This window comes from Gossypium raimondii, chromosome 1, assembly GCF_025698545.1.
Source record: "Gossypium raimondii isolate GPD5lz chromosome 1, ASM2569854v1, whole genome shotgun sequence".
Lineage (NCBI taxonomy): Eukaryota > Viridiplantae > Streptophyta > Magnoliopsida > Malvales > Malvaceae > Gossypium > Gossypium raimondii.
This window is the reverse complement of record NC_068565.1, coordinates 4,406,337-4,421,566: the sequence shown is the minus strand read 5'-3', so window position 1 is coordinate 4,421,566 and position 15,230 is coordinate 4,406,337. Positions and strand designations below refer to the sequence as shown.

The window sequence follows — 15,230 nt, the reverse complement described above, 5'->3', positions numbered from 1 at the left end:
TTATTGCAGAAATCCGGCATCAAACTGCTTTTGGACCTCTTCATTTATCTTCAACACGATATCAGGCCTCATCCTTCTGAGCTTTTGCTGCACTGGCTTGCAATCTTCTCTTATAGGGAGACGATGGACTACCATGTCGATACTCAACCCCGGCATATCCTGGTATGACCATGCAAACACTTCCTTGAACTCTCGGAGTAATTCAATGAGGTCTTATCTTGTCTTTGCAGAGATATCCGATCCGATCTTCACCTCTTTACCCTCCTCTAAGCTCACAATTTCTATTGATTCCTTGTGAGGTAGGATTTGCTTCTCGGCCCTTTCTACCATCTTGAACAAGTCAGGAGACAAACCACAGTCTTCGTTGTCTTCAAAATCATGCGATTCCTCTGAACACATGTTTCGTTCAAAAGGAAACTCTAAATTTGTAAGAGTGACATTCGCATCATTGGTATCGTGGGACCTGTTATAGGTATGAAAAACAATATGGATTCAGGAATTTGTTTGGTGCAATATGGTCATGAATGAAATGCAAGTGTAGTTTGAGAGAAACTTAAAATAACTGCTCTTATGGACAGAAAGATTTACTCCAAAAATGACTGCAAACATGAACTTTATTAAAATAACAATTTTCTGGACATGAGCCTATTTCACAAAGGAATCCTTATCACTTCTAGGCTAAAAAGCAATAAAGGGTGTTATGGACATTACTCTGAGGAAATCCTAAAAACTACAGGTATTTCTTCTGCAGTCCAGTTGTTTAGCTCTATTTCCGACTCGTAAGGACGAATATCTGGCAAAGCTCTTCCTCGCGTCGCTTCTTCATACACGGCATGAATACTCCCTAGCTCCATGTTAATACTTCTGACCCCTAGCATTCCTTGATAGACGAATCCTCCCGATACAAAAGTCTTGGATAGGTGAGGAAAGGTCATGGGTTCCCATTTGACTTCATCACCTGTCAAGCGATCCCTTCTCCTCACTCGCTTCTTTTCCTGCTCTATCCTCTTCTGCTTAGAATCTGGCTTATAACCTAAACCAAAACGATCGTACTTGCCCCTCAATACTGGGACCTCGACTCGGCCCTGAAGATACTTCCCCAATCCTCTTCTCGGCAAAGCTCCCTTTCCAACTGTCAATCGCAGACCTATCCCTGTGGTCCTTGATATTCTCGGCATCGGGATCTTATTCCCCTCACGGATGAATGTTGCATTTACAAACTCCAAGGAACGGAAAGAGCATTCGATTGCATCATCACTCGTTTCTAGATAAGGCGCATCGTTGGTCACAGATGCAATGATATCCTCCTCAGTATCTATCATCACTACCCGACCTTCTGACACCAGCTTCAATTTTTGATGTAACGATGACGGTACCGCACCTGCTGAATGAATCCACGGCCTTCCTAATAGGCAACTGTAAGAAGGCTTAATATTCATAACCAAAAAGTCTACCTCATAGACAGTTGGGCCGATTAACAAAGGTATGTCAATTCGTCCCATGACTTTCCTCTCGGTGCCATCAAATGCTCTCACCACATTCTGACACGATTTCATATGTGAACTATCCATAGGTAGCCTGTTGAGCGTGGATAGAGGCAATACATTCAGTGCCGACCCGTTGTCTACCAGAACTCCCGGTAATATACACCCTTTACACCTTACAGTGATGTGTAAAGCTCTAGTAGATCCCATACTCCCAGGTGGTATTTCGTCATCGCTGAAAGAGATGAAGTTATCAGCGCTTATATTGCCGACCAGTCGATCCAACTTGTTAACAGAGATATCGTCAGCCACATAAGTTTCATTTAGCACCTTCAGTAGTGCATTTCGATGTCCCTCCGAGTTTAGGAGTAAAGCTAGCACAAATATGCGAGCTGGTTGTTTGTGCAGCTGCTCCACAATGCTGTACTCGCTATGTTTTATGAACTTCAAAAACTCTCTAGCTTCCTCCTCCTTGATTGGTTCATTGACCACCAATTCAGGTTCGACTGCCTTCTTCTTCTTTCCAATCGAAGTTTCTTCTCTTATTGGCTCTACTCGAGCCTTCACCTGTTCGTCATGCCCTCCTTCATCATGGTCCTCTTTATTAATTACATTCTCCTTCCCTGGGATTGTCACATTACAATTGTAATTCCAAGGAACCCTCCTGTTATCCTTGTAAGTAAACACGGTCAGTTTTTGAATGATGACCTTTGGTGCTACTCGCGCTCCAGCCTCACTATTCTTAGGTCGTGAGATGATGACCACAGGATGGTTAGCCTTTGGAACTCCTAATACCAACTCTTACGTACATATATGACTCTCTTTCTGAATTCCTTCACAAAATTCCATCTCCTTATTATCTATCATACCCTGTACCACAGCTCTGAACTTCGTACACTCTTGGATTTCATGCCCCATTTCACAGTGGAACTCACAGTAGTTCCTCCTCTTCTCACAGCTTTCTTCTGAAGCAATTAGCCCCCTTTTCACCATCTCTTTCCAGACCCATCTCAAAGGAGTCTTCACGTCCGCAATGTCTGCCTTAATTTTTCTGTCCTCGCCCATTATATTTACCCCACCATCAGTGTGATTTGGTAATGGGTTTTCTGCCTTGATCGAGTCATCAAATTTAACGACACCCATACAATGAGCCTTTCAACCAACTTCTTGAAGGCAGTACAGTTTTCTATAGAATGCCCCATGATTCCCGCATGATAGTCGCACTGTGCATTGGCGTCGTACCATTTGGGGTACGGGGGCTGTAAGGGCTTCAGATAGAAAGGAGAAACTACATGTGCGTCGAATAAGTTTCGGTATAATTCCCTGTACGACATAAGAATTGGCGTGAATTGAGGCCTGTCCGTATTTCGCCTTGTACCGACATCTTGTCTCGACGAGCTTTGCTAGTTGGTAGCCGCCTTTTCCGGCTGACTCACTGTTACTGACTTTGAGTAACCCTTGTTGTACATGCTTGTGTTGTTCACCTCGTTTTCCTTCCTCTTCGAAGCTGATATTCTGTTACTCTCTCCAGCATTGATCTTCCCACTCCTGATGGCGTTATCAATCATCTCGCGATTCATGACTATGTCAGGAAAGCTTTTTGTGGCACTTCCTAACATATGTGTTATGAACGGCGCCTTCAGGGTGTTAATGAATAACATGGTCATTTCCTTTTCTAGGAGCGGTGGCTGAACTTGGACTGCGACCTCCCTCCATCTCTGCGCGTACTGCCTAAAGCTTTCGCTCGGCTTCTTCTCCATGTTCTGGAGGGTGATTCTATCAGGAGCCATGTCTGTCACATGACTATATTGTTTCATGAATGCTTGCGCCAAGTCCCTCCATGAACCAATCGTAGCTCGACTCAACTGATTGTACCACTTGGATGCTACCCCTGCAAGTCTGTCTTGGAAGCAATGTATTAATAGCTGGTCATTATTAACGTATCCAGCCATTCGCCTGCAGAACATGGTGATATGAGCCTCTGGGTAAGTCGTCCCATTGTACTTCTCGAATTCAGGCATCTTGAACTTATGAGGGAGAACAAGATCTGGCACTAAACTCAGCTCTTTTGCGTCAATACCTCGATAACTTTCAGTGACTTCCATCGCCTTGAACTTCTCTTCGAGCCACCTGCATCTTTCTTCCAACTGTTTTGGTAACTCCTCCTTCACTCTTTCCTTCTCAACCACTTCATCAAAGTCAGGAATGGCAGAGTTAATAGGATTATTTTCGGGATTAAAACCCGGCCCAGTTTGAAGGTTCGAAACACCAGCTCGAAATTGCTGAGGCATGATGGTGACAGTAGATTTGCGCGGGTATTCAGCTTGAGCTCGCTTATGTGGAGGGGTGAAACCTGGAGGATAGAAAAGTTCATCATCATTTCCCTCATCGGCATCTGCCATGGGGCCCTTTCCTTTGTCACCTCCATTAGTTATCAGTCGGGTTAACTTTGCCACTATATCCTCTTGAGATTCCCTCATCTTCTCAGACATCTCTTGTTTCATCTTGTCTAACTGCTCCTGCATTTGTAGCTGAAGCCGGTCTTGCATATCCTTCTGGTATTGTTCGAGCTTCTCTAATCTCTGATCCATATCTTTCGTCTTTGCTCGAGTGCCGTATCGGTGTTGGATTGGTTGGTTGGTTTCCAGGTTAACTGAGCAATAATTTTAATTAATTAGGATCAATTCAAAGTTTTGAATGCATATGATGCGATGCATAAGATGAATGCAAGAAAGGCGTTAATTATGATTCAATTCCACTTGGAAAACTTTATTAGAAAACAAATCTCTTTACATAGAATAGACTACAAATACGACTTCGCCCTAATACTTAAGACCTTGATTTTTTGAAGCAACGAGGCTAACTCCCGTCCCCGGTCTGACTCCAATTCATACTTTACGCTCAACGTGTCAGCTTGTACTGCCAGAGTTTGTAAGTGATCAGCTACTTCTCGAATCTTAACCAAGGCTTATCCCATAACATGATCCCTGCTTCTGACCTGATTCTGGAGATAGTGAAGCTGTTCGCTTTGATGATCTTTGTTTGCCTCCAAATACTCAATCCTGGCTTCACAGTTCTGCAATGCCACCTCTAGTTCTTCTATAGTTTTCTTCACTTGCTCGATTCTACTTAAACTTGCTTGCAGTTCCACCACTGAATTACGATTTCGGTATTGATGAACAATCTTCTCAAGTTCGGCCACTCTATCCCTTAGTTTATCCCTTTCATCTTGATTTTCTAACAAACTCTTCTCAAGCGATCTATTTTGCATCTGGGCTTCTTGGAATCTTTCTTCCCATCTGCCAGCCTTGGCTTTTTCTTCTTGAACCTCTTGACGCCACTGCTCTGAGGTTTTTCCCAACCCAGCAGTTCTTACTGACAGACGTAGTCTCTTATAATCCGTCTTCAAGCTGTTCAAATCTTCCTCGACTTTGCGCTTCCTTTTTCTCAGGCCTTCGGTTTCCTGCTTTTGAACATCTATGTCCAACTTTAAATTCACATTTTCCTCATCCATTTTCTCTATTTTCTTCTCTAATTTTGCATTCCTTCTTTCGAGGTCTTGCTTTATGATTTCCAGCTCAGAAGGGACGACGCGTAAATGCTCCTCTATCGACTGACTATTTTCTGAACTTGGCCCAGGAATGTTGTCATTAATCCTCCTAACACGCCATTCGTTATATTCAGAAGTTGTCATTGGACCCACGGCTAATCTCTTCATTCGGCGAGTCTGATTCCACGCATTGGCCATCTCACGAGCCTTCCTTTTGTAGCCATCATCCTTATATGAGAATTCACACTCACTAGTCCTTGAGTGGCGAGCACAAACTGTGTCTTGACTGTCTTGTCTTAACACTAGCAATGGGGCATAACCAACAGCTCCCCAAATCCCGAGCAACGGAACCCAGTCGAAATCGCCGCACCTATATAGGATCTCATCTGGAAGTAACCACGGAGCTCTCCACTCGATATCTTCTTCTTGCAGATTCTGAAAGATTGCCATCCATTTCTCCTCTGTAATATCATCTCTCCTTGACGCAGCCACTATCTCTTTCAATGGTGAATAACTTTCAGAGAAGACCTGATATGAAACCTTATCAACCTTCCAAAAGTGGCTATGGAACCACCCAAGTAATAGCTGCGCACATCCAATAAATCTGCCCTCTCCCGTTCTTCGGCATGCATTTAATGACCTAAAGGTTTCTGCCAAAATCACCGGAACTGGCGTAACTCCCTTGTCAAGCCGATCGAATAAATCAGTGACCGCCTCGTCAACATGTCCCAAAATCTTAGGAAACAAGATTAGACCATATATACTTAGAGCAAAGACGTCTACTTTCTTCCTCGCATCTAGGTGTGCTAAAATGAGGTCCTTCAAACTTTTCCAATGAATACACCTACTATCCCCTTTTTGCTTAATCCGAGCTGTAACCCACTGCTCACTCATCCCTGTTATATTTATCAGGTTCTTCAAGAAGGTCAGTACATTTACCGCTTTCAAATAAATTCTATCTACCTGAACCTTCGAACACCGAAGTAAAGTTGTGTACTCTTCTATCGTAGGCACCAAATCAACCTTCCCGAATGTGAAGCAACTGTAGGCTGGATTCCAAAACTGGGCAAGAGCTCGAAACAGACGCTTGTCTACCTTCATGTCCAGTAAATAAAGCAAATCCCCATAATTTAAATAGAATAACTACCTAACCTCATTATCCCATTGATCCCAAATCTCCTTCAATTCCTGCAAGTTGTTCTGAGCTACGCTAACATGAGTGAAGTCCCATAACTCTGATACGTATCCCACGGCCAAACTATCACCTTTTTCATGCTGTATCTTCTCAGACCAAGGCCGGACAGCTGCATTGTCTTCCACTCTATCAAGAAACCCATTTCCCATGATAAACTTTCTATATGGCAACCGAATATAAACCAACGCCTTTATAATGAAATGTCATGCAATTATGATGTCATGTAATCAAAACAAAAGAAACCCAAGTCAGTATCACATATAAAAATATAATCCAACATAAAATAACAAGAACACTTATTTAGGAATCTACTAGGGTTCGGTATAGTTCTACCTAAGGCAAGTTCCTATAGCTCACTATATGAGGTTTAGTTTCTAGAGTAAGGGTACCCAAACTAGCAGATTCCTCGATCCTCACCCATTATAGGCTCATATGGAACGAGTTCAGTTCAGGGGGACACATTTCCCTATGGCTGCAAGAAGATGAAAATCTCACGAAGACATAGGTACGGATGTATCCCGGAAGCGGTCCACTATCCTGCATGGAGGTGAAAACCTCACGAAGGACTAGTTTGTCGCTCCCACTTAAGGGTAAAGTGCAAAATGCAAATGCAAAGTTGCCAAAGTTCCATGATAAAACATCAATGAGTGCAAAGGGAAAATTTTTAAAAACTTTTTTATTTTCGACACAAAAACAAATATGATCAGTTTATGGCTCGACTCTCTATGTCCCCAGCGGAGTCGCCAAGCTGTCGAAACCGTTTTTTGAAAACAAAAATTTTAGTTTCGACTTTAAAAGTAAAAACAAAATTTGGAGTCGCCACCGATCCTTGATTAAGGTGTGATCGGCTCACCTTAAAAATGACTTTGGTCTACGAAATTTGAGAAAATGGGCTCAAAGAGTCGATTCATACGAGGAAGGATTAGCACCCTCGTAACGCCCAAAATTGGTACCAAATTGATTTTTTTAAAATGCCTTGGTGTCGAAAATTCGAAAGGATTTTAAAAGGAAACTTTTTTATTGCATGAATGGATTAAAATAATAAGACAATTCTTATTTCAAAGAAATAAAACACCACACCCAGTAAGTTAGGGCACAATGTTTTTAAATCTTCAAAATACCCGAATATTGCCTTTTGTTTTTGAAAATTCTTATTTAGAAGAAAATGTCATGACCAGTAAGTTAGGACCCAACATTTTGAATTCGAGAATAAGCTTTTATTAAAATTTGCAAATTTATTGCAAAACAAATACTTGGCTTTCTAAATTCATCGAAAAAAAACATAATCCAATGAAGTTAGGACACGATCTTTCTCGAGAATCATGATTGCCAAATATTTAAAAATATTTTAAAAATGATTTTAATGCTTTGACGAAACCAAAATGTATTTTCTTTAAAAACATGATAAAATGCTAATGCATATATAAAACACATATAAGTATACATATAAAAGGGAATAAAATACATAAAACTTATAATAATTTCTAAAATGCATGTATATATGTATATGAGAATTGCGTGAATAAAGTAAAAATATAAAAAATATGTACAATATGTATATAAAAAATGGAGCATATAAAAATAATAAAATGTTTATAATAATTTAAGAAACAAATATATATATATATATATATTTATACTATAGAAAATGAATGTATTAAAATATGTATTAAAATATGTAGGTATGCATATATACACACGTTTGTAAAAAAATCTATGAAGGATAATATAAAAATACGTATACTCATATTTATAAAAGTAAAAAAATGTTTGTATATACAAAATATATGTATGTATTAAAAGCTTTTTTTTTAAAATGTATGTATATGTATAAAAATAATAATAATAATAATAATAATAATAGCAATAATAATAATAAAAATAATAATGATAAATATTTAAAAAAATAAAAAAAAATAAGAAAAATAGCTAAACTGGACCAAATTGAACTTGAAAACAAAAAATGGGCGAATTTTGAATAAATTTTTAAAAGAAAAGGGTCCACTTGAACACGCGCGTAACAATGGAGGACCAAAAGGGAAATTATCCTCTCCTTCCAAAACGCCGCGCAGCAAGGGACCAAATTGAAACAAAAATAAAATATGCGGCCCAGTTTCTAAAACAAGTAAAAAGGATTTAATTGAAAAGCGTTGCAAAAAGGAAGGGCCGATTGCGCAAATAGACCATGTGACGTCAGAGCGCGCGGATCCTCCCATTCGGGTCGGGTCACCGCACGGGTCATGGCACCAAATGGCGCCGTTTTGAATGATCTTTAAAACAAATTTTCTCTTTTAAAAAAAACACTTACAACCTGAATAAAAGAAAACAAAAAAAACTTAAAAGAAAAAAACTTCCTGGCGCTCTGCTAGGGTTTAATACCCAAGCCTCCTCGCGCCGTCGTCCTATCACCCTCAGCCGTGACTCCACGTGATCGGAGGCCGGAGAGGTGCCGAATCTGGGTTCTTAAACCCCTCTTAACAACTCTCGAGGACCATGGTAAGTCTCCCTCTCTTTATTCTTTTTATTTATCGCAATATATATATAATAAAAAAATGAAATCGGAAAAAGGAAAAGAAAAAAAAAACAATCTAAAAAGATGATCACCTTTTAAAACGAATAACTACTTTTGCTCTTATTGATTCTCTCTATATATTTCTCAGTATTTCTTTGTGTATATCCTCCTCCCCCTTTTACATATTAAGAATGGCCTTTTATAGGCCGAAAAAAACAAAAAAATGAAATTGTTTTGCTTGTTTTTCTCCTCTGACTCTTTGAGTCCGTATTTCCAGGTAAGAGTGGAGCAAACGGCGTGCGTGGGGGGCCGAAACGTGTGGCGATCGGAGAGCACAATGGAGGTTGTTGCGGCGCTGGAGTAAAAAGAGCTGGGGTTTTTTACTTAGGTTTTTTTTTTTTGCTGAGTTGGGCTAGGTTAATTTGGGTTTGGGGTGTTTTGGTGTATTGGGCTTGTGTGCTGCTAGGTTTAGGGGTTATTGGGCCACTTTCTTTTTGTGTTTAAACCCAGGCCGATTGGGTCTTATTACAGTATGATTATTATGATCAAAAGTATGTTTCAGCAAAGAAAATTTAGAAGACATTGCAACAAAAATTTAGAATGTTTGTAGTCGTTATTTCATATTTCAAATGGTGGAAAATAAATATGTGATTGAACAAGCCCACAATCTCAGATGCTTGCACATAATGTTCACGTAAAGGTTAATTGTTGATGAACTAATGGAAGTCTTAGCCATTATTGACAATTGTCTGACTCTTACAAAAAATTTGGAAATGTCTTATGCCATAACCCAAAAAAAAAAAACTTTCCAATTGAACCTTTAATCATCCATCAGAGAGAAGAAGAAGATCAAGACAATCTATGTGACTTCCATGATAAAGGTAATTCAAAGATAAATCTTGTCTCTTAAAACGGGAACATGCCTAAGATTTACAATAATACAAAACTAAAATAAATAATAATAAGTCATATGGGAAACAACTCAACGGCTAGCTTCATAAGAGAGAAAAAAATCAAGGACTTCCTTCGAGAGAGAGCCAAATAATAATAAGGGTAAACTATAAAAATAGTCACCCAACTATGCCTTTAGTTTTATTTTGGGCACCCAACTATTAAGTTTTTCGATTTAATCACTCAACTTTTCGAAATCAAATATTTTAGTCACTCTCTCATTCGTCGTCATTAGATGAGTAATGGAAAGGTGATGTGGGCCTTTTTTTTTATTAGCCTAATAACAAATTTAGCCCTCCAATATTTACACATTCTATTAATTGGATCCTAAATCTAAAAATTCAACAAATTTAGACCTCAATATTTATAAAATTTGTCATTGTAGTTCTAATTCTAAATTTTTTTAAAAAAAGGAAAAATTTTAAAATATTTATTTTGAATAAAATTATAATAATAATTAGAAAATCTAAAAGTATAAATTAATTATAAATAAAACCAAAATATATGTATTAAAGAATTAAAAATAGTAAAAAATATTAAATGATTCGAAAGAAATGAACCGGAAATAGATTAATGAGTATTAGAGAGATGAACATCTCCAAAGGACATGGAATGGACAATGTAATCTCTCTTATAATTTAGTCATTAAACTATTCAAAATCAATTTTTATCATCAATTATGAACAATCGTTTGAAATTTAATGAAGTGTTAAAATGAGTTTTTTATTGGTCTAATAACAAGTTTAGCTCTTTAATATTTACAAGCTATATTAATTTGATCCTAAATATAAAAATTTAATAAATTAAATTCTCAATTAAAAAATTGGATCATTTCAGTTCCTTTTCCACCACCTTTTTTATATATCACGAGTTTCCCACTCATTTTATATCTCATAATCCTTAACATTTGTTTCTCTTGGAAAGTTTAATGCTTCAATGAGATGTTGGATAATAAAATGACTAAAGCAGGACGTATGACTACATTGATTCATACCGTCAATGATATGTCGCATGTAAATTCTACTGTGACACCAAATAATGGCCATCCATAACCTAGAAGTCCGCCAACTAAAGCGTAAAGATAACTTTAAAATACTAAAATCATTCATTAATTAGACGGAAAATAAAAGATTAAAAGCTTAACAATAAGCTAGTTGGCTGCGTATGGTTCACACTCTCACCTTTGCATTTCATTAAAAAGGTTAACGCAAGTATTAAATACAAATGAGACGATTGTTAAAATGAATGAACTATGAAAGCAAACCAGCCAGAGTTAAATCATCAAAGAAGAAGTATAAAAAGCATTCAATCTAATGTTGCAACAGTTAATGAACACCTATATAACAACTATATGTAACTAGGAGAAAAGAAAATTCATATGTAATTATTGTGGGAAAGAAGGCACATCAGACCCCGCTATTTTAAGATATTGATGCGAGATTGGAAAAAGTTTATCTCAGTTTCTAAACATTTCAAACTAAAACTAAAACAAGGAGACCAAGACATAGGTAGATTTGGATGAGGAAGGATCGAGCACATTTGAGTTATAAAGTTCGGTGTTTGATTGATGCTTGTGTGAAGCATGAAGTTGCAACTGATGGAGATAATATTGAAGATTTATTAAGTATTGGACAAACTTCTTGTACAGGCCCATTTTGACCTAACCCATTTCAGCCCACTACCCAAGCAAAACCCAATTACAACCCAAACCACAAACCCAATTAACCTACCCAAGCCCAATTACAAAACCCAATACCCAAAACATAAACAACAGACCTTAAACAAATTAAACCCAAACCCACCTAAAACTAACCCAAATACAGCCCAAAACCCGAAGCCCAAAATGCACAGGCCCAAAACCAATTTGTCAAACTAGGGTTTCAACTTTTCTGAAACCCTAGTACTGCCACCGCCCCTAGCAAGCCTTCAGACGCCTCTGACCAGCGCCACCTGCTCCACCTGCCACTGTCACGTCGGCCACTTGCACCTGCAAGAAGAGAAACCAACACGCAACAACAAACAGTAGACATAGATAAAAAAATGTTAAAATCGGCTATAAAAGCCGAAACCAAACGAATGTAAGGGGTTCGGCCCCTCTTTCACAATTGGAAGAAATAAAAAAACAAAAAGCAGATTCAAAAACCCTTTTCGGTATATCTATTTTCCTTTTCTATTTTTATTTTTATTTTTTCTTTCGAAACTATTTTGTATTTGATTTTGTTTCTTTTATTTTTTTTTTAAACTATATATATATCGTATAAAAAAAGCAAAAAAAAATACCTTTTTTGGATTTTCCGGCCACCGAGCAATGGCTCGACGGCGGCTCTCCTTGCCAGAGTCCAGGCCGGACATTTGAGAGGGGAGGGGTTTTTGAGAGAAAATCAAATTTTTTTAAGAGAGAAGGCAAAAAATGAAGTTTTAAGAAGAAAATTTGATTTATATAGGTATTTAAAACGGTGTCGTTTTGGGCATGCCTCTCAGGCACCAAAACGATGCCGTTTTGGCTTTAAACCCGATCCAACAGACCTGACCCACTCCAAGATCCGCGTGTTTTCTTTAAAGGGCTATTTGCGGGCGCGGTCCCTCCAATTTTGCAGCGCGTTGCAATTTGCCCCCTTTCCTTCTTTTCTTTATTTTTAATTTAGCTGTATAGTTTTATCGTTGTTTCATTTTAGTCCACTAAAGCACCGTGTTTTGGGACTCCGTCTATTTACTGTTTTGGTCCCTCTCTGTTTGGCGCGAGTTGCGATTTAATCCTTTTTTGTTTTTTTATTTCGAATTGGCCCTATATCTTTGTATTTATTGCGATTCAATCTATTTTAGCATCTTTTATTATTTAGCTAATTATTTTTAACATTATTATTTTTAATATTATTATTATTATTATTATTATTATTATTATTATTATCATCATCTTTACTATTATTATTAATATTAATATTATTATTATCATTATATTTCTATTTATATTTACTTATGTAATTTTAAATATATGTGTCATATTATATTATATTATTATTATATAAGTGCTTATATATATTTCATATATAATTTATTTAATATATATTAAATACTTTTTATATGTACATATTTATATATGTATATCTATATACTCCTTTTCCTCATGAATATATGTATACATACTCATATATATTTTTATTTTATTTTAATAATTTTAAAATATACATATGCATATTTTTCATATTTTATAATTTTCATATATTTTCCTTTATTTTTATGTATTTATTTATATGTCCATTTTTTATGCTATAATTTATTTATTTATTTATTTGCTATGGTATATGCATGATTTATTTTATTATTCGTTTTTGTTCATTTTTTATTCACATTATCATGTTTATTATTCCATTGTGCACATAAATATCATGTTTCAAAAAGGAAAATATTTCTAATCGAGGCAATATTTAGCGTTTGGAAATTCGAGAAAACATGCCCTAAGGTGCTGGGTGTCGATTTTTCTCGTTCAACCAAATGGCTTAATATCCTTTTTAAAAAATTTCAAAATATGGCAATGTTTTGCGTTTGGAAATTCGAGAAAACATGCCCTAAGGTGCTGGGTGTCGATTTTTCTCATTCAACCAAATAACTAAATATCCTTCCAAAAATTTCAAAATAAGGCAATGTTTTGCGTTTGGAAATTCGAGGAACGTGCCCTAATGTGCTGGGTTTCGATTTCTCGTTTAACCAAATTGCCAAATATCCTCGTGAATTTTAATCCATGCCATTCGAGTTTTTTTTAAGGATCGTATTTTAAATTTCTTTAAAGTTTTAAGTTTTTCGACACTAAGACATTAAGTAATCAACTAGGTACCAATTTTGGGCGTGTCGAGGTGCTAATCCTTCCTCGTAATGCATAACGACTCGAACTCGTTTTTTGAATTTCGTGGACCAAAACTGTTGTTTTAATAAAATCAAATCGTTTATTAAAAACAACCACTTTTCAAGGTGACCCGATCACACCTTATCAAAAAGGATTGGTGGCGACTCCCTTTTTTTCGTTTTCATTTTCAAAAACCAAGTCGACCCCTTTTTCAATCAAAAAAATGGTGTCAACACTTCTAAATTTCGTGAAAAAATTACTTGTTGTTCCATGAGATATGACCCTTATTGTTGATATTGCATTTAATCTCATCCCTCTAAATAACATGATGGAAATTGATTGGGATGAATAAAGTAAGGGGATAATACTGTTGATTTTACTTATGATTGATTTCAATATTTCTATACTTTGAACTGATATTGTTGGTTTTAGGAGGTTAATGTGCTGATCTGGTTTGGTCATGATATTGAAGAGATGGATTCTTTTGTTTTGACTACCCAAAACACTTAAGTGTTGGAGTTCTTGGAAGCTTAAATGAATTCAATTAATATTGAAATTCAAATACAGCGTAAAGGCTTTGGATGAAAGATTTGTTTAAAAAATGAAAATCTCTTGGTAATAGTATTTTCGATTTGATCATCCTGATTTATATTGGTTATGATATTTGTTTTGTTTAGCTTATATGTCATGCTCTACATCCCTTGAATTTAGCTTTGATGACTTTGGCACTTTCTTGATTGATTATGTGATGAACAAATAAACTTGTTTGTTGATATCATGAGGAGTGTATGTTCGATCATGGTTCTACCTCTTAGGTAAAAACATATTCTTGTTCCTTTCATACTTGACTTGTTTGGATTAAAAGCTAATTATTTGTTGTTAGTTTTGTCAAAATATCAAAGGGGAGATTGTTGGAACTTTGACTACTTCTCTTGCTCCACTTCATGTTTAAACATCAGATAGAACAACAGCTTTGGTGCAGTCAAAGTTTTTGTGTGGACATGTTTGATTTTTTAATGACATAACCTATAATTTAATCTTGTGGACCAACAAATAAGGAAGTAACTTTGAGTTACAACATGTGGTGATCATTATCTTTCAATGAGTTTGAATTTTTGTGGATACTCATCATTATCCTTATCCTTCAAAGTGTTTGAAGTTGTTAAGAAATTTTTTATGAAGGTTCTTATCGATAATTACTCAAGATATTTGAAGTGATAAATTCATTTTTTAAATGAGAGATTAAAGTTTATCAAAACACTGTTATAGGGGTTGTTTGTATAGGTTGTTTGTGTCGCACTTGGTGGACTATTTTTTTAGTTTCTTTAGCATTTGAATTTTTCTATTTTATTGGGTAAATTAGTGACACTCTTTTAGGTATTTTTCTGAAGAGATTAGCTATAACAGATCATTTTCAGTGAAATCGAAACAGTGGTTTCGAGACCACAATTCCGAGTTCGAAAGGAAAATTATTTTAATATTATTGCATGGTCCGCATTATGATAGGAATGTCGTATAAAAATTTCATTAAGAAAATTTTATTGATTATATGTTTAATTGATAGAAAGGACCAAATTGCATAAAGTGTAAAAGTTAAATTCTTGTAGCTAAAGGGGTCAAATAGCTATGGAATTCAAAATTTGAGGTCCTTATATGGTAAATAGACCATTAAGAGGAGTTAGTAGATAAGTATGATG

General features: G+C 36.4%; 1 protein-coding gene across 1 annotated transcript; it reads right to left on the bottom strand.

Annotated features, from left to right (window-relative positions):
- Window positions 1-2,627, bottom strand: LOC128040476 (uncharacterized). Its single transcript, XM_052629239.1, has 4 exons — window positions 2,354-2,627; window positions 712-2,272; window positions 253-463; window positions 1-159 (listed from the first exon to the last, which is right to left on the bottom strand). Exons 1-4 carry the CDS (start codon window positions 2,625-2,627, stop codon window positions 1-3), a joined length of 2,205 nt encoding a protein of 734 aa, XP_052485199.1.
- Window positions 2,628-15,230: the final 12,603 nt, after the last annotated feature.